This window comes from Bos mutus, chromosome 20 (assembly GCF_027580195.1).
Source record: "Bos mutus isolate GX-2022 chromosome 20, NWIPB_WYAK_1.1, whole genome shotgun sequence".
Lineage (NCBI taxonomy): Eukaryota > Metazoa > Chordata > Mammalia > Artiodactyla > Bovidae > Bos > Bos mutus.
In genome coordinates, this window is record NC_091636.1 from 4,568,748 (window position 1) to 4,589,041 (window position 20,294).

General features: G+C 47.9%; 1 protein-coding gene across 1 annotated transcript; it reads left to right on the forward strand.

Annotated features, from left to right (window-relative positions):
* Nucleotides 1-219: 219 nt before the first annotated feature.
* BNIP1 (BCL2 interacting protein 1) lies at nucleotides 220-15,793 on the forward strand. The gene is made up of 6 exons (XM_005899776.2): nucleotides 220-588; nucleotides 2,732-2,824; nucleotides 4,072-4,163; nucleotides 7,556-7,657; nucleotides 9,276-9,394; nucleotides 12,915-15,793. Exons 1-6 carry the CDS (start codon nucleotides 505-507, stop codon nucleotides 13,109-13,111), a joined length of 687 nt encoding a protein of 228 aa, XP_005899838.1. The 5' UTR covers nucleotides 220-504; the 3' UTR covers nucleotides 13,112-15,793.
* Nucleotides 15,794-20,294: the final 4,501 nt, after the last annotated feature.

The following is a 20,294-nucleotide window of genomic DNA, read 5'->3' on the forward strand; positions in this document are numbered from 1 at the left end:
TAACCCTAGCAAACTGCCTTGAATTTCATACATTTTAAAAAGTAATGATAACATTTGTCATTTTTTTCTTTCACGCCACAACTTATATTCATTGTAGAAAATACGAAAAATACAAGAAAGTTAAAAGGAATATAAAAAATTGTTTAATTCCACCTTCCAGAGACATACCAATGGATAATTTTCTTCCAATCTTTCCCCTCCCTGTGCAAAAAATATGCAGTCATTAGAATGGCTGATGGGCAGAATATGGGGAGACGCCCCTGTTAAAGCGTCCTGACAATTCCCTCCTTTCTTTCTCTACGTCTTCTAGGTCCACGACAAGAGGCCGGCTGATTTTTCCCACGTGTCAGCCAAAGGCCACAGGACTTGGCGCCGCCACCCTCTCTCCCCTCAGGCCCGGTCTCTAGGGGGCGCTGCCGCAAGACCCGGAGGCTAAAAAGGAAGTCGGTACGAAAACGCGTTGGAACTTGGGCTCCGCGGCTTCCCGTAGCCGGCATTTCCAACATGGCGGCTGCCCAAGATGTCCACGTCCGTATCTGTAACCAAGAGATTGTCAAATTCGATCTGGAGGTGAAGGCGCTTATTCAGGTACTAATGCCCAGGATCCCCGCCAGGGTCCAGTAGCCCTAAATCCAAGCTCAGCTGGCCTTCTGTGAGCTCAGCGGTCTCACTCCCCAGCTTTCCCCACTTGGTCATGTCTCCGAGGCCACTGGCCCAGCTCCCTGCCCACTACCCCTCAACTGTCTCGCCCCTTGGCCCCGTCCCCTCCATCCCCTTGATCCTTGGCCTTGGCATTCCGTACGACTGCCGTTAGCTCGCCCTCTTCCAGGACACCCCCTCCTCTACCTCCACTCCTAACTGGGCTTCCCCTATGTGGCCGCTTCCCTACACACCCCTGGCCGTCACCTCGCCACCCCCAGCCGGCCTCAAAACATACCTGTCATCCTGCCTGGCCCCGCCTTCTGACCCCGTCCTCCCCGTCCTCTAGTAGCGTCCTGTAGGCCATCAGCCTCGCCCCCTGCTGGTCTGATGCCCCGCGGCCCAGGAGGTACTGGGTGAAATGAACGTGACCTAGACCGGAGTTGTGATGTTGTAAATGAGGAAGGAGTCTGTCTGAGCAGAAAGTAGATAATGGCAAAACTGGGACACGGACAATGAAAGTCATCCTAGAGAAAACTCTTGGCGTCTACTTCGTTTAACTGATGGGGGATTGAGATCCTTTGCGTAAGCCAGTTAAGGGTTGAAGGTAATAGTTCAATAAACCAATTGGCATAGGCAAGAGTTGGGAATGTAAAAATAGTTCCTTTAGTTTATCAAAAAGAAACCGAAAGTTTTAAATTTTGCTTTTGGGCAAATGGTTTCCATTTCCAGCAATGTTACTCAACCTTAGGTGGTAAGTAAGAGTCTTCATCTAGCTGTGGTAAAAGGTGAAGGAAAGTAAGCTCCGCACGGAAATCAGGTGCAAAATAAACCAAATTAATAGCCATTAAGTGTTGCATGGAACTGTGATTTAATGAGTAATCTAGAGAACAAGAACAACTTGATACAAACATTTAAACTTTTTGAACTTCACGTTTCCCATGTATAAACTACAAAACATCTGGGCCAATTCTAGAAAAATTAATTTAGGATTCATAAAAATGAAATTGGCTTTTCAGGTGATCTAAATTGCTTCAGCCCCATTTTGCACTCTCTAAGATTCACTCTCTCCTGAAGAGAACAATTGATTATAGCTAGATTTAGCACATCCTTACAGTGGCAACTCCTGCTAAGCCCTTTATGTGGGTACCTGGTCATGAAGTGGGTAATGATGGGGAAACAGACACAGAAGCCTCAGTAACTTTTTCAGGATTATACATCTGATAAATTGCTGCAACTAGAATTTGGATCCACGTGGTCTGGCTCTAGGGCCTGCCTTACCTGGCCCTGGTAATTCTGAATGTCCAGAAACAAATTCTAAATCTACATTTGAACATGTCTGTAAACTGATTTATAATATTAATAGATGGTTTGTAAAATTAGATCAAGCAGTTAATCTTAAAGAGGTTCGTCTTGTCATGTGCCAAGAATATAGCATCGCTCATTTTTAAGTTGGAAAGACCTAAAGTTATAGTACTCTCTCAGGTGTTCATCCTTGTCAGATATGCAAGCTGCTTTAAGTCTTTCATAATGGCTGGGTGGTGTTCCGTTAAACGTCAAGACTTATTAGTTCCTTAGTTCGTTTCTGTTTTTAAAAACTTATTAATTTCTGGTTGCATGGAGTCTTCGGTGCTGCACATGGGCTTTCCCTGATTGTACAAGTAGGGGCTGCTCTTTGTTGCAGTGCCTGGGCTTCTCGTTGCTGTGGCTTCTCTTGTTCCGGAGCATGGGCTCTAGGACCCACAGGGCTTCGGCAGTTGCAGCAGGCAGGCTCCGCAGTTGGGGTGTGCGGGCTTAGTTGCTCCACAGCATCGGATTTGCTATCCGCTGTACCACCAGGGAAGTTGCACTGTTGTCTTTCTGCTTATGCTTCAATGTTACTCGCTCTGACTTAACTCCAAAAAGGGATGAAAAAAATGTAAATTATAATGCTTCTGCTTGTGTTACAGAGGTAAACACCAAAGATTAGGGTGAATTACAGCCAGTAGGTCCAACTGAGTTGTGGTCTAAGCCAACTCTCACATTGTACAGCCGGTGTCATTTCCTCTCATTGCCTTGAGAAAGGCCCGTTCATCTCTTCAATGTCTCCTAGGATATTCGAGATTGTTCAGGACCATTAAGTGCACTTACTGAACTGAACACTAAAGTGAAAGAGAAGTTTCAGCAACTGCGGCACAGAATACAGGTGAGTGAGTGCGGAGCTGGGATGCTGCGCCTGGGGAAAGAAGAGAGTGTGCACTGGAGAGGTTTTGCAAATGTGTTAAGTTAATGATTTGTTTAAAATCTAGATTCTTTAATGGAGTGTAAACTCGATGACAGCAGGACTGCTCCTGGTGTTTGCTGCATATCCCTCATGATGTACAGATAGAGCACCATCGCTGAGTGGAAGAATGGGCATGTGGGAAGAAGGGAGCGAGGGAGGCAAGGTGGGGGAAATGGAAGTTCTGTCACAGAGAACTAGAGAGAGTTCTGGATGAAAAGAAAGTGAGGTCTGCTGTCCCTCACTGTGGCAGATAGCTGTGTCCTGGTGTTTGGTTATTTTGGGCTCTGAGTCTTTCTTTTCAGAAGGCCTTACCTATGGGGCTTTTGTGCGACCTGGGTTGAATGTAAGTCTCTTCAGAGGTTTTTGCATTTGCTTTTGCCAGGTCTCCTGGGATTACCACAGGTCTGGGAGCACTTTTTATGTTTGTTTCTCCTTGTGGAGATTCTTGAACCACTCAGGGAGGATGAACTTCCCTTGCCCCGTGTGAGGGGAGTGCCATGGTTATAATCGGGAGAGACATTTATATCCCTCTAGCCAGATCCCACAACAAAAAACTCCACAATTTCTCTGTGCTGGTTGACAGACATTTTCCTAGCTCACCTTTTCACTGAGGGTATTTGCATCCCTTTGTGCTCCTGGCTTTGCAATGGTCTTAGTTCCAATTCCCAACCTCAGGTGGCCAAGGCTTCGTTTTCTGTCCCCACATGGACTTGAAAACCGTGTTTGCCCCTCAGTCTAAAATGAAATATGTACCAAGGTTGAGAGCATGTAGAAACAGATAGCAGTGTGTTACTTCCATCGTATCTCAGAGTGGGATCAGAAGGCTCCTATGTTATTGTAGTTTTTTCCCTTTTCCTTTCAGGCATGTCCTGGATTGCAGGAACACATCTCCTGCTCCAGGGCAGCCTCACACCCCTCATAGGAAGACTGCTCTGACTCGTAGTTCCTTTCTCATTTTGAGGTCTTGAGGATGGTCTTTTCTTTCCTTTTACACAGCTATCCATGTAAAAGGGTGTTTGTTGTGTATGAACCAGTCTCCTGTTGGTATGAGTCTCCTGTTCTAGGCGGGCTTTCGAGTGCTGCTGCATAACTGGCAGAAACAGAAGTGCTGTCCAGTGTCTCGTTACCTTTCACAATCGTTTTAACTTAGAGCTGATTTCCTCCCAAAGGAGCTCGAGCAGTCGGCTAAAGAGCAAGACAAAGAGTCAGAGAAGCAAGTTCTGCTCCAAGAAGTGGAGAATCACAAAAAGCAGATGCTCAGGTGGGTGGGGCCTGGCCTCCTGCCAGTGGCCGCTGCTGGGCCGCCTGCTCCCAGTGAGGCTTGTGCCTCAGTTTGCCTAATAAACCTGCCGAAGCTGGGGGGTGAGCCAGGGCTCTTGGGTAGGTGGGACTGTGCATAGTGTGCAAAAGCGTATTCAACATTAGGCCGTGTTTTATATTTTTAAAAAAGCAAAAAATTGGTTGCTTTTGTAATATAAGGTCCTTTTTAATCTAAAGAGAATTGGTAGCAGAAAAAGTCCACCAAAGATGAACCTACTTAAGACAGACCAAAACGTAGGAAGTTACGAAAAATTAAATAAGCTTATGTTAAATAGAATTGAAGTTTTCATTGCAGCTGCATGCTAATCCTTGATTATATAATTGAAGTGTATGCTATTTCTTGGTGTTGAATTAGGGGACTTTTCCAGCAAAGCCGTCTGACAGCATGAAACAGTACCTGACCCTTCACAGTTGCTGTTCCCACGACAGTCAGAAAGAGGGTTGTTACTGCAGAAGTGTTAGAGGTCCCCATCAGCGTTTCTAGATCCTTCTCTCTTGAAGTCCCTGTCCTGTCCTCGTCCTCATAGGTTTTCTCTTCATCTTGTTACCTGGTCTTAACTTTGTCACGTCTGTATTTGTCTACAGCTTTGGGACTTCCCTGGTGGCTCAGACGGTAAAGCATCTGTCTACAATGCGGGAGACCCGGGTCCGATCCCTGGGTGGGGAAGACCCCCTGGAGAAGGAAATGGCACCCCACTCCAGTACTCTTGCCTGGAAAATCCCACGGACAGAGGAGCCTGGTAGGCTGCAGTCCATGGGGTCGCAAAGAGTCAGACATGACTGAGCAGCTTCACTTGCACTTTGTGTCTGATTTGAGTGATGCTCCAGCATCATCCTTGCTGACAGCAGCTCTGTTTATAACGCCCAGCTGTCAGGAGGACAGAGACTGACGAAGACACGGGCACGGTGGAGGCTCTTGTGAGGAGGCAGAGATGTGTGGGTGGCGACCAGTGATACTTTGGGTCATGATGGCTTTTGTTTCCCTTGCCACCATGGGGGCTCAATTATAAAGACTGAGTAAAGAGGACTCCTTGTGTAATATCTATCAAGTTACACCAGCAAAACCACCTCAGCATGGGTTTAAAGTTGAGTGTGGCCATTCAGGATGTCTAATTCCAGGGTGGAAGAGAGAAAGCAGTAAATTAATACTTGGGCAGTTGCATGTCGAAACAGTACTTGTGCTTACCTGGATTATGGTGCTCGTCACACTGTACAGTAAATACTTTGTTTGTCTTTCTCCCCAGTAAATATGAGTCCCTGAGGACAGGCTCACTCATCTCTGCATTGCAGGGCTCAGCAGAACGCCCTTGTAAACAGTTAAAAATGTAGTTAATTCACGTGTGAGCCAGCATCGTAGATGCTGGCCAGGCATCAGAGAGCTCATTTGAACATTCTCAGCTCAGAGGTGCTATTCAAAACTCCAGCCTATCAGTTCGTGGACTCTCGTTTGCCTTTCTAAATATTCTGGAGGTTAGCACAGTTGATTTGAGCCAGCTGTGTAAGAGCTCTAGCACATGAGTTTGCTTCTCTGAGGAGCCCAGTTAACTCTAGTCCATCAACAAGGGTCTCACTGTAGTGTAAGTTGGTGCAGCCACTATGGACAACAGTATGGAGGCTTCCCAGAAAACTAAACACAGAGTTACCATATGATCCAGCAGTCCCACTCTTGGGGATATACCCAGACAAAGCTGTAATTCAAAAAGATGCACGTACGCTGCATTCAGGTAAATAACAACACTGTTCGCAGCAGCCAAGGCATGGAAACACCCGACATGTCCGTCAAGAGAGGAGGGAGGAAGAAGAGGTGGCGCGTATGTGTAACAGAGCACCACACAGCCATGAGAAAGTCTGAGCTGATGCCATGTGCAGCGACACGGACGGACCCAGAGGTTAGCACGCTAGCAGACAAGTCAGAAGGAGAAAGACAAACACCATCTGATACGTGGAATCTAAGCTACGGCCCAGTGAACATAGCTATGAAACAGATACACACTTACTCACAGAAAGATCTGTGGTGGCCAAGGAGGAGGGCAAGTGGGGGAGAGAAGGACTGAAAGTTTGGGGTTAGCAGATGCAAACGACTGTATATAAGATGGATAAGCAATAAGGTCCTGCTGTCTAGCACAGGGAACTATATTCGATATCCTGTGATAAACCATACATATGGAAAAAATATGAAAAAGAATATATGTATAACTGAGGCACTTTGCTTTTCAGCAGAAATTAACACAGCATTATATATCAACTATATGTCAATAAAATATTTTACACACACAAAAAACAAAGACCCCCCTCCACTCTAACTTCAGGAAACTGTTTACTAATTTGAGTCATCACAAAGATCAGGTAAAGAATGTGAATAAATCACGTCAGACCAGGCCCTGCTAGTACAACGTGTTTGTGTTGTCCACTGTTGGCCTGTGGTTTCTTAAGCAGGCGTCCCCAGCCCTTAGGCCACAGGCCAGCACCAGTGCATGACCTGTTAGGAACCAGGCCACACAGCACTGAGTGGTGGGCAATTGAACAAAGTTTCATCTTTATTTACAGCCGCTCTCCAGCACTCGCATTACCACCTGAGCTCTGCTTCCTGTCCCAGAAGTGGCAGCATTAGCTTCTTAGAAGAGCACGAACCTTAACCCTAAAGTCAAGGTGGAGTACCCTGAGATTGCCCCAAAATAGAAGCAAGGTGCACCCTAGTGTAATGCACTTGAATCATCCCAAAGGTACCCTCCATCCCCACTGACCCATGGGAAAATCGTCGTCCCACGAAACCAGGCCCTGGTGCCAAAAAGATGGGGGACCACTGGTGTAAAGAACAGCAAACCTTGAAGAAATATTGAAGAAAACTGTCTTATACTGATTTTTCTACTTCCTACTGCCTATATTGATCAAGCAGCTAATGGGTCAATAACTATTGTCCTGGGTATTGGTGATACAAAGATGAACGAGGCATGGTTCCCCAGGAGCAGAACCAAGCCGCAGCACGGGCAGAGCAGTAACGTGTAGGAGATGACCGAACAGGGCCGCGTGCGCCCAGCTGGGCAGTTTGGATGTTACCTTTAGTGGAGCCGTTGCAGGCTGTAAACACAGGGATGCTATGACCAGGCTTCTCACTCTGGCTGCCCTGGGGGAAAGGGGCTGTTATGGGCGGTAGGAGAATGGAAACAGCTTCTGGGGCAACCAAGAAGAGGAAGTGGTGGGAGGGCTGATGGACTCTGGGCTACACACAGGTGGCCTCCCCATCACTCCCCGGCTGGAAGACTGCTGTGACTTGAACTGACTGACAGCCTGTTGGCATCAAGAGAAACTCACACATGGCTTTTATAATTCCAGCAATCAGACCTCATGGAGGAAGGCTAACCTCACTTGCAAAATTGCGATCGACAACCTAGAGAAGGCAGAACTCCTCCAGGGAGGAGACCTGTTCCGGCAAAGGTATGTGTCTTGTCTTTCTGGGTTTTGATGACAGAATAGACAGCAGTTGGCAAGGTGCAAAAGCTACTGTGGGGAGCCCTCTCTTGTTTTCAGCATAAAATTGATATTTTATAAGTAATTTTTTTTAACTATAAAAGAAATACATTCTTATTTTTAGTAAATTGGTAAAATGTGAATCACAAAGTGAAAGCACGAATTGTGTTGTTCACAACTATTTTGATATATTGCCTCCTTTCATTATTTTTTCTTCCATATTTTTTATAAAGTCAGTATGGTACCATACATTATCTGGTCCCATCACTTCATGGCAAATAGATGGGAAAACAACAGAAACTGTGACGGACTTTATTTTCTTGGGCTCCAAAATCACTGTAGAAGGTGACTGCAGCCATGAAGTTAAAGATGCTTGGAAGAAAACCTGTGACCAACCTAGACACCATAGTAAAAAGCAGAGACGTTACTTTGTCAAAAGGTGTGCATAGTCAAAGCTATGGTTCTTCCAATAGTCATGTATGGATGTGAGAGCTGGGCCATAAAGAAGGCTGAGCGCTGAAGAACTGATGCTTTTGAACTGTGGTGTTGGAGAACTCTTGAGAGTCCCTTGGACTGCAAGGAGATCCAGCCAGTCCATCCTAAAGGAAATCAGTCCTGAATGTTCATTGGAAGGACTAACGCTGAAGCTGAAGCTCCAATACTTTGGCCACCTGATGCAAAGAATTGACTCATTTGGAAAGACCCTGATGCTGGCAAAGATTGAAGGCAGGAGGAGAAAGGGATGACAGAGAATGAGGTGATTGGATGGCATCACCGACTCAGTGGACATGAGCTCAAACTCATGTTGAGCTTGCCTGGTGTGCTGCAGTCCATGGGGTCGCAAAGAGTCGGACACAACTGAGCAACTGAACTGAACCGAACATTAAATATAGTCTCCTAGTCTTCACTTAGTATTATTATCTTCACAAAGACTTGCCTGTTTTTTTTAAAAAGCTCTTTATAACTAATCCTCTGCTTGTGTGTGTTTATATTTCTTGTTATGTCAGTACTGTGAATAACACACAAGGGCACATGTCAGTACGTAAAGCTTTGTCCACATTCTGTATGTTTCCTTTGGAGAGATTCCCAGGGATGAGATTATTGGGTCAAAGGCATGAACATCGCTAAGGCTCCTAATACATATCGCCAGTTGGCTCTCAGAAGGAGCACCAGTGGACGTTCCTACCAGCAGTCTTCAAGTGCGTGCTCTCGCCATGCCCTTGCCACCATTTTGCGTATGTGCTGAGTCAGTCATATCAGGCTCTTTGTGACCCCATGCACTATAGCCTGCCAGACTCCTCTGTCCATGGACTCTCCCAGGCAAGAATACTAGAGTGGGTTGCCATTTCCTCCTTGAGGGGGCCTTCTCAACCCAGGGATCGAACCCGCTTCTCCTGAGTCTCCTGCGTTGCAAGTGGGTTCTTCACCACTGAGCCATCAGGGGAAGTCCTTTGCCACCATTAAGTATGACCATTTAAAAAACATGTGCTGATTCGATAGATTAAAAAGTGGGATCTTGTTTGAATCCAGGGCTTTCTTGAGCCGGGCTTTTGTTGACATTCCTCCTCCTACTCTGTACTTCTAGGAAAACTGCCAAAGAGAGCCTGGCCCAGACGTCCAGCGCCATCACAGAGAGCCTCATGGGGATCAGCAGGATGATGTCCCAGCAGGTCCAGCAGAGCGAGGAAGCCATGCAGACGCTGGGTAAAGTCAGGCCAGGCCTGCAGTGGGAGGCTGCCGCCGGGCTCCATGGCCCTCACCCCTGGGCTCCTCCACCTCTGCCCTCATCTGCCCCGCCTTCACTGATCTGTGTGGCTTCTCTCTTCTGTGACAGCTTGGTCTTACCCATTTGGGATGCACTGCTCTCATTTCCCTTTTTGGTTTTTATAGTTGTACTGAAAGATCCACACACCCCATCAAAATGGTCGGAAGAACTCCCAGGCGCTCTCCTGGAGAGTGGGTGCCAACAGGCCTGGAGGAAGGGCTTGGCAGTCTGTTTTTCATTTCAGGCTCTGGGGACCCTTCTGGCGAGGCAGAGAGATGATCAGTTATTGGCTGCCTGCTGGTCTACTAGGACACCCACTTACAATTGTACTCCCCAGTGTTATTTTTCCTGTGAGCTCCTTTTATTTATATATCTGTATATATTTTTTACTTTTTGGCTGTGCTGTGTAGCATGCGGGATCCTAATTTCCCTACTGGGGATCATACTCACGCCCTTTGCAGTGGAAGCGTGGAATCTTACCCACTGGACAACCAGGGAAGTCCTGTGAGCTCCTTTTGAAAGATACAGTCAGAAGCTGAGCTTCTTGAGACCATCTGGTTCTCCCCAGCAGCTTTCCCAGCATCCTCCCTATAGGAAAACAGAGGCAGAGGGTTTACTCTGAGACGCCTTTGGAGGAGTCGCACAGAGATGAAGGTAGAGAGCCGGGGACACGAGTCCCAGGAGCCACCACCCAGCTGTGGCCGTGGCCAGCTCCTGGCCAGCCTCAACTCTGTCCTCACCCTGCCCCCGTTTCGATTACTTTGAAGCAAATCTCAGACGCCATCCATATAAATGCTTCCATATCTTTCTAAAAGATAAGAGACTTTTGAAACAAGAAACAAAAAAACAATACCACCATCACCCCTAGAAATTATCTGCATTTTGAACCACTCTTTTGTTTGTTTCCGTGCACTATCCTAACAGGCGGAAGCAAAAAGAAAATCAAGGCGCTTGTCCCTGAGGTCACTGCCTGTGTTTGAAACTTCTCTGGGCATTTGGGCTCGGAACCAGCTGGGCACCTCTGAGAGTGCACTGGGGCCACGGCCCGAGGAGAATGTGAGAGGGAGGAGCCCGCCTGGCCTTGGAGTGCAGGGCTTTTCTGCTCTCATGTGAGTAACAGGCACCCAGCCCAGCAGGCGGATCAGAAACTGGCCGTAGAGTTACGTGCTGAGAAGGGGGTACAGATCCTGGTGGTTTCTGGGGTGTTGAGGGTTGTTTTTGGGGCACACGTTATAGGCGAGATGGCCATCGAAGAACGGTTATTAATCCTTGCCTTGTGACGCATAAATTCAGCTTGATTTAGAAATCTATTAGGACTGCAGTTTTTTTTTTTTTTTAAGCCCATTAAGGATATGATGTCTGGAATTTGCTGCACAATTGTAGGGGGGCCACAATTGTTTGGGGGTCTTGCAGGGACAGGATTACCAGGGAGTTGATGGTTCTTGGGTATGGGCAGTGGCACATGGCAATTCATGATTCTATTCTGTCTGCTTTTGTGATGGTTAAAGTTTTCTGTAAAGAAAGTTTAAATGGAAAAGCCAGTTAGATTTTTACTTCAGAGAGTCTTGGGCTTTCAGCGTGGCAGCAGGCATGGAGAAAGAGGATGAGGGGACTTCTGTTGCATGAGTGTTTGTTTGTACCCCTGTGCTTGTCAAGCTACTGCTCTCTTTCCTCTCGTAATTTATTTGCTTGCTGCTGCTGCTAAGTCGCTTCAGTCGTGTCCGACTCTGTGTGACCCCATAGATGGCAGCCCACCAGGCTCTCCCGTCCCTGGGATTCTCCAGGCAGGAGTACTGGAGTTGGGTGCCATTGCCTTCTCCAGTGCATGAAAGTGAAAAGTGAAAGTGAAGTCGCTCAGTCGTGTCCGACCCTCAGCGACCCCATGGACTGCAGCCCACCAGGCTCTTCCATCCATGGGATTTTCCAGGCAGGAGTACTGGAGTTGGGTGCCATTGCCTTCTCCAATTTATTTGCTTACTGGCTTGTAATTTTGTAAAAGGTAATATGAATGATGTAGTTAAGGGAAAAACCCTCCAGGTCAGCACTGTCCCATAGAAACATCATGGGAGCCACATACTTAAAATTTTCATTAGGCACATTAAAAAAAGTAAAAACAAATATATGATTGTAATATATTGCAATATATTACAAATGTATATGATTGCAATATATTACAAATATATTGATTGTAATATATTTATTTCAATATGCAATTCATAGTGGAAGTTATTGAGAGAGATTTTACATTCTTCTTTTTTCACACTGAATCTCTGAAATCGTGTGGGTATTTGCCTATAGGGACATCACGGTTTGGATGGGGCACATTTGACTCCCTCAGGGGCCTCGTGACTTGTTGCAGTCAGCACCGGCTGCACAGCTCTGGACGGCACAGGCGGGAACAGCTCTGCCTTCAGACCTCCCGGCCTGCTCCCCAGAGGCGCCCACTGCTCCCGGTTTGTCTCGTAGCCTCTGAGACTCTCCAGCGTGCATAGCACAAGCAGGTGTTAGTTATCCCCTCCTTTGTCACATAAATGGAAACATCTCACATGCTGTCCTTCACACCCAGCCTTCTCACTTGACAGCGTTTCACTCCGGGGATATCCTGATGATGCCCTGTTAGGCTTAATAGAGCAGTCTTGCCAGGTAAGCCTTCCCCAGGTGTCAGGCCTAGTAACCGGCACTCCGGTTCGTTTGTCACATGGGCACAATGAACCTTAAGGGGTGCATGCCTCTTCGCAGGTTTCCCAGGGGGCTGGAGCACAGGCATCATGTGGCCTCTTCGCAGGTTTCCCAGGGGCTGGAACATGGGCATCCTGTGGCCTCTTCGCAGGTTTCCCAGGGGGCTGGAGCACGGGCATCATGTGTTTAACACTACAGCCAGCGTCCCTGGGCTAAAGGACTGGCTTGTATGAGGGCAAGTGGCAGGGCCCAGGACACCCCAGCTCTTTCACGATCCTGTGAAGAGCAGATCTGACCAGCAGGCGTCCTGGCAGGGTGCACCTCGCAGGTGCAAAGTCCTGTCCCCACAGAGACCTCACAGTGCTATCCACAGTCCCCTGGGTTAGTTTTGTGACCACCATTTCTTCTCAGCAGTGCCTGCCTCCTCCAGAAAGTGGAGGTTGGTGGTGAGAAAAGGAACCGGTGTCTGCCGTTTTCCCTGTTGGTGTCCACGTTGGGAGGAGGTTTAAGGTGTCAGGTTAGGAGTCCTCCCTAGTTAGGGCCCTGTGACAATGTGTGTCAGCAAACCTCATCCCTCTCTGAGCTGGATGGAACCCAGGGAGCTGCCTCTCCTTGCCCTGTCCTTGTTCTGTGCTCCTCTGCACTGCCTGTCTTCACATCTTTTGCTCTGGCTCGGGAACTTGCTCCCAAGCGCAGTGTTACACTGGGAACCCAGCCAGCAAAGTCTCTGGGTTTGGTGCCATACAGTTTCTGAGTCATGCTCCCTCCCTCTTGTTTCAGTTAATTCTTCACGGACTATCCTGGATGCAAATGAAGAATTCAAATCCATGTCAGGGACCATCCAGTTGGGACGGAAGCTCATCACAAAATATAATCGCCGAGAGCTGACAGACAAGCTTCTCATTTTCCTTGCACTGGCGCTCTTTCTTGCTACAGTCCTCTATATTTTGAAAAAACGGCTCTTTCCGTTTTTGTGAGATCTGAGAGCTGCCGGCTTCTGCCCTCTGAACTCTGCTGTCAGGGTCTGGCCGCACTCCTGAACTCTGGCCCCAGCCTGCTTCAGGTGCTCAGCAGGTGAGATGGAGACACAGCCCCGAGAGTTTCTGCAGGTGGCTGGTGGACGGGCTGAGCAGAGGACGAGGAGGGAGCCTGTCATCGGGACCCTGAGGGACACCAGGAGCCCTCACGCACTGTGGGTGCGGCCACGTGGGACACCCAGGCGGCCCCCAGGATTTGGTGTCCCTTCCATGCCCCTCCCCCGCAGCCTTAATGCCAGATCTGGAGGAGGGAAGAGAAGAGGGGGAGAAGGAGGATGAAAACATCCATTCCTTGAATAAAGTTGACTGTATTTAATAGCATGAAATGCACTTGGTTTTCTAAGGCATTCCTCTGGGAATTCATGTGCCTGTTCTTGAAGTCCAGCTATCTAGAACTTGAACTCAGATCATTCACTTCTTTGCTCAGCAAAGAATTTTTAAGCAACAGCCACACAGAGACAGAGTGTTCTAGAGGCTGCCATGGTCCCTCAACGAGCAAGACAGACAAGATCGCGCAGGCCCTCAGCAAGGAGGGTGCACGTCCGCTGGCGGCGGCTCGCGGCAGCATCTGAAGAGGCCAAGGCGGACGCCCCCTCTGCGCACAGTGGCTGGGGGTGCGCACCGTCTCAGGGGCTGGCCCACACCTTTCTCTGTGAGGGCGAGGGCTAAATATAACCCAGAGAGTGAAGCCAGTGATAAGCTGGGGCCTGTCTGGGCCTGAGTTCTGTTGAGACCTGGCGGGTAGCAGGGCCCAAGCTAGGCCCGGCTGGGAGACGTTAGTGTCTCCTTGTGCTAAAGGCCTGGCTGACCTCACCCACAAGATCCCAGCCTCCCCACTATTTATAGCCCCAGAGGCCCTGGGAGGGTAATGTGGGGGCAGAGGAGAAAGTGGAAAGAACGTGTGCATTTGAACCTTTTGAGTCTTGGTTATGCTGCTAAGAAACCACATGACCATGGCAAGTTGCCTTAGGCCACTCAGCCTCAACCTCCCTACCTGGGCGGTGGGGGTGATGGTCCACATATAGATGCTTGTGGAGTCCATTTGAGAATCACACAAGAATGCAAAGTAGCAAGTGCCGCTTCTGTCTGACTGAGCCACAGGCTTCCCAGATCCAGCCTCCTGAAGCAAACAGCTAGGTTCTCCAGGGGAGGCTGGCTTGGGCGTCAGAAGTTCTGTTTGCATCTGTTTGAGCAGAGGGTGTCAACGTTAAGGCCTCCGTTATGAAGTGTCAGATCATCCTGGGACCAAGTTATGAGAGATGGGCTGCACGCCCCAGACTGACTAGTGTACTGAGTGGGTTCTGAGTTACAGTGTGTGCACAGTTTATATATATCATCCTTAAACAGCTCCCGGCCCAGAAGCTGCTCATTGTAAGTTGTGCACGCGTGTGTCTTATTTATAGTCAAATTAAAGCTGAGACTAAAGCACAGATGGGAAATTCCCACTCAGATTCCAGCTGTAAGTGCAGCAGATGGATGTGATCATTTTAGGATTGTCTTGTCTTAACGTTTTTCTTTACTCCTTCCCACTAATTGTCAACATCCTCTTCACGATATGTAAATGTGTGGGCTGTGTACTCCCTAAAATTCTGCCTTTGATACGTTATTCCTCTTCTTGCCTCCTGAAAATAGGGTTGAATTTGACCCAGTTTGAAACGCCTTCGACAGCATGTCTTGCAACCCCCATCAGCCAGCCTAACTTGTCCCCAGTGGGGCTGGCGGTGCCGGAGGCCGCGTCTCCATGTTCAACCAGGAGGGGGCAGTGCTCACATTTCATGCTTACGGTCTTGCTGTAGACTATTTCCATTCATCCAAATGAAATGTTATTGTATATATATTTTTAAACAAACATGCAGATGAACAAAGTTCACCTGTATAGTCTTTGGAGGACATTTCACGCATTACCTTAATTCACTTTTTAATTTTTAATTTTTTTTTTAATTAAAAAACTTTCAACACCAAAAACATTTTGTATTGGGGTGTAGCTGATTAGCAGTGTTGTGATAGTGTCAGGTGAAGCGCGAAGGGACTCAGCCACACATATACCTGTACCCATTCTCCCAAACCCACCTCCATCCAGGCTGGCACGTGTTGAGTGGTTCCATGTGCTATACAGTAGGTCTTTGTTGGTTATCCATTTTTAACAGCAGTGTGTACATGATGTTCCCAAAGTCCTTAACTATCCCAAAGTCCTTAATATAAGGCAAGCTTATATTTACTCTGCTGAGCCGATACTCATGGTATTAAAAGTATTAGAACAATCTTCAAGGGATTGTTTATTCAGGTATTTACTGAACACCTCCTTTGTCCCTGGCACTGTGTTAGGGATATTCAGTGAACAAAACAAAGGTTCCCTGCCGTCTTGGAACTTGTAGCATGGGGTTGCCAAAGAGGAGAGGTAAGGGAGGGGCACAAAGGAGGGGTATAGGATTAACATGCAAACTGCTGTGTATGAAGTAGATAAACAAGGATATCGTGTATAGCACAGAGAATTACAGCCGTTACCTTGTAATAAGATGGAGTATAATCTGCAAAAATACTGAATCACTATTCTGTATACCTGAAATTAGTATTATTAATATCTGAACATACTTCAATAAAAAACATACTAGATAAGTTATTCATTGTGTTAGAAAATAAGTGTTTTGGGAAATGTGGCACTAGCTAATGGAGATTTGGAAAGCGGGGAGGGAGGGAAGGTTTGGAATGTTACGCAAGGGGGTCACAGTTGGCCTCACTGAGGAGGCAAGGTTTGAGCAGAGTGAACAGCTGGGGGAAGAAGGCACCACTCAGGGACCATCTAGAGCAAAGGACTACAGTAAGAGCATCTGTGACATTGTGATTTTTAATAAGATACAGAATATATTTGAATATATTCAATATATTGAATATCTTCATCATGTTCCTGGCACAGAACTCCTAAAACCATAGGAATGTGTTCTGAAGGAAAGTGATAAAATTGTCTTGTTATGTTCATAAAGTGACTTGGGAAAGCACTAAGGATGGAGTTGGTGACCAAGGGAACCCAATCACATGATCAGAGGGTTGGAACTCTCAGCCCCACCCCTGACCTTCAAGGATGGGAAAGGAGCCAGGGATTGAGTTCAGTCACCCATTGCCAGTGATTTAATCAACCGTGACTATGTAACGAAGCCTCCATAAACCCAGAGGATGGGATTCAGAGAGCTTGCAGGTTGGTGAGCATCTGGAGGCTGAGGGGAGAGGTGCGCTTTGGGAGAGCAGGGACGCTCCAGCTCGGGTGCACCCAGGCCTTGCGTCTCTTCCATCTGGAAGCTCCTGAGCCACATCCTTTTATAATAACTGGTGCTGCTCTTGTAAATTAAGTATTTCTCTGAGTTCTGTGAGCCACACTAACAAACTAATCAGACCCAAGGAGGAGGGGTTCCTGGGAACCTCCCATCTGTAGCCTGTTGGTCAGAAGCAGAGGTGACGGACTGGGCTTGTGGTTGCAGTCAAGGTGGGGGTGGTGGGATGGGGCCGGGAGGAGTCCCAGAGGGCTTAATACGGGAGATCTGAGGCTATCTCCAGGTGAAAAAGAAGTGCAACTGTTAGCGCTCAGTTGTGTCCGACTCTTTGTAAGTCTATGAACTGTAGCCCTCCAGGCTCCTCTGCCCATGAGATTCTCCAGGCAAGAATACTGGAGTGGGTAGCTGATGGAGAATTGCTTGATCTGGGTGGGCGGGGGGGGGGGCGGAATTGGACCATGACTGGCAAATGTGGTGACTAGCAAGGAAGTCAGCATGGCTACAACAGAGAGTGAGAGGGACCGGAGTGAAAGGTGGTCAAAGAGACAGGGGGAGACAATCGTGACTGCTCTGTAGGTCACTGGAAGGATTGGCCTTGTACTCGAAGAGACATGGGGAGTCATCATGGGGCTTGGAGCAGAGGAGTGGCTTCATAGGACTTATGTGTTGATAACAAAATGAAAGGGATACTGAGGGCTTCCCTGGTGGTCCAGTGGCTAAGATTCAGATCCCCATGCAAGGGGCCCTTGGATCCCAGATGAGGGAACTAGATCCCACAGGCTGCAAATAACAGTCCACATGCCGCAACTAAAGATCCCGCATGCTACAATGAAGAGTGAAGATCCGTGTGCTGCGGCTAGGACCTTGCAACCAAATAAATCTTAAATGTTTGTTTGAAAAAACAAAAGTGAAGGGGACACGGGCAGGGCAGGAAGACCAGTTCGGTGGCCAATGGCGGCTACCCTGGGGGCAGGTGATAGTGGCTTGCACCTGGCCAACAGCATGGAGGTGGTGAGAGGTAGTCACATTCTGCATGTATTTTGAAAGGAGAACCAACCCAGCTGGACAGGGTTTCCTGAAGGAATGGATATCATTTTTGAAGGAAGGAGAGCAAAGAACTCTGAGATTTTGGCCCTGAGTAACCAAAAGAGGAAGGCAGTCAGGAGATGGACACGTTGAGATGTGTCAATGAAACCGTTTGTCTCAGACTGGGACTTGAACACATGTTCTGGGACTTGAACCCAGCCAAAATCCATGGTACCTGGTTTCAGGGCCTAATAAACTCATGTTCTTGACGTCTCATCATAGAAAGAATTCAGTGAGGGACAAAGTGATAGGTAAGAAGTGTAGTTATTCAGATTGGGAGAGAAGCACACTCCACAGCACGCTCCATCGCAGCGGGTGAGAGCGGCAGAAAATGTGGGGTGGTTAGTTCTTATAGGCTGGGTAATTTCATATGGTAATGAGTGGGAGGGTTATTCCAACTATTTTGGGGAAGGGGTGGAGATGTCCGGGATTTGGGCCACCACCCACTCCTTAGTCTTTTGACAGTGCCTTGGAACTGTCACGGCACCTCTGGATGTGCCATTTCACTTGCTGATTCCGGATCAAGGTTTGGCTTCTCTGCCATCGTGGTCCCATTTGATTCTAATCAGTTCATGTTGTGTCCTTGGACTAGGTCATTCTTTCAAAAGTTGTGCCCTACATAAAGACACCCAGGTCAAAGTGACAGATGGCAGGTTTGGAAATCTTCCATTTGGAAATCTCTGGCACACAGAATTTAAAGCCATGAGGGTGGATGAAATCACCCAGAGACCTAAGTACAGACAGAGAAGAAATCAGGATGAAGAGAAAGGAGGAATCAGCAGACAGGGACTGACAGAGATGACCAGCGACAGCGGAGGTGCTCTGACCAGCTAGATTTCTCGGAGTCTACCTATTCCTTTAATCCTCCAAACAGGAGATCTTCCGACCTTCGGGAATCTGTATTTTCATCACTGTCTCCGTTGCTGTTGTCACTGTTGTGGTCAGCATCATCCAAAGCACCTACTGTTTGTTGAGCTCCCCGCATGTGTTAGGGCCCCGAGGACTGCACAGGAGTGGAGGCCCTGCCCTTCAGGACAGCACAGAATGGCAATGAGGCCGGTGTCCTGGGTGCTGGTTGGGGGGACCTGTGCAGGCAGAGGGCATCCCTCTGGAAAAGACATGGAAGAGTTGGTTTCCCTCTTGAGCCATTGCTTTGTCTTTCTCTTTTCTGCAGACTTCTGTGACACGTCTCCTCAGCTCCCACTCCCCAGGCTCCTTCGATCTGTCTTCTATTATGAAGAATTGATGCTTTTGAACTGTGGTGTTGGAGAAGACTCTTCAGAGTCCCTTGGAGTGCAAGGAGATCCAACCAGTCCATCCTAAAAGAGATCAGTCCTGGGTGTTCATTGGAAGAACTGATGCAGAAGCTGAAACTCCAATACTTTGGCCACCTGATATGAAGAACTGACTCATTTGAAAAGACCCTGATGCTGGGAAAGATTGAGGGCAGGAGGAGACAGGGATGACAGAGGATGAGATGGTTGGATGCCATCACCGACTCAATGGACATGGGTTTGAGTAAGTGCTGGGAATTGGTGATGGACAGGGAGGCCTGGTGTGCTGCAGTCCATGGGGTCTCAAAGAGTCAGACTTCACTGAGCAACTGAACTGAACTGAACTGATTGCCATCATTCTCCCCAGAACAAACTCTGCTAAGGTCATCAGTTATCTCCAGGCTGCTGGTCTGAAGGCGTTGCCCCGCCTACCTCCTCAGCATTGGCCAGCACTCCTTGCATCTTCCCAGAGACCTCCCGCCTCTGTGACACACCCCTCTCCGTTTTCCTCGTCCCTCCTTGGCCACTCCTGCCTCCTCTTGCTTTATCTTCTATTCAGCCTAAAGTGCTGGCTTGGGTCTTCCTCACGCTCGTTCGCTACCTCTTCTCAAAGGCAAGGCCATCCACCCATATCCTCGGAGCTGTCACTGTCGTCTAGAGGGCATCATCAAGGATTCCGGAAACAGACTATGAAAAAGAACATGTCGTGTATACAGCAGGAACTGAAGCAGCACTGCAACCAACCCCAACAAAATAAACCTTTAAAAATAGTGTAGCACAGGGCACTATGCTCAGTATCCTGTGATTAAACCATAACAGAAAGGAATATGAAGAAGAATATATGTGTAACCGAGTCACTTGGCTGTACAGCAGAAATGAACACATTGTAAATCAACTACACCTCAATAAAATACATTTGTTAAACTTTTAATAAATAAGATTCAAAAGTAGAAAAAGGTTTTCAAAGCTTTATCTCCACTCAGGTGAGCTCTGGACCCCGTCACCTTCATTCAGACGTCCCTGAGGTCCCCACCTTGGCCCAGCCCTGACCTCACCCTCCCAGCACAGCCTGGCTCTCTCTAGGCTTCCCTGTGTTTCTGACACCCTTCCAGTTCCTTTTCCCATCAGCAAGCGCCTCTCCAGAACACCTCTTCCCACTAGCCCAGGAGATGGGACTTTAATTCAACAGGCACAAGTCCCCATGACTCTGAAAGTCGGCCTCCATCCATTGTGTGAGTGAGTTTAGGGGGTCAAAAAGGCCCTGCTGGAGGCAGTCTGGCAGGGTGGCTCAATTTGGCGATGCTTCTAAGGAAAAGAGATGTTTTTAAAAAGATGGTAACATGTAAAATCAGCTCCATTTTCTTCCTTGGCAGTGGTGGTCTCCCCTGGGGCCCGGCCTGAGGGTTTGTCCAAACTTGTGTTTCTTCCCTCAGCAAGGGGCAGAATAAAAATAGCTGGGGGCTAATCTAAGAGATACCAGGCGGGAGTCTCAGCCAT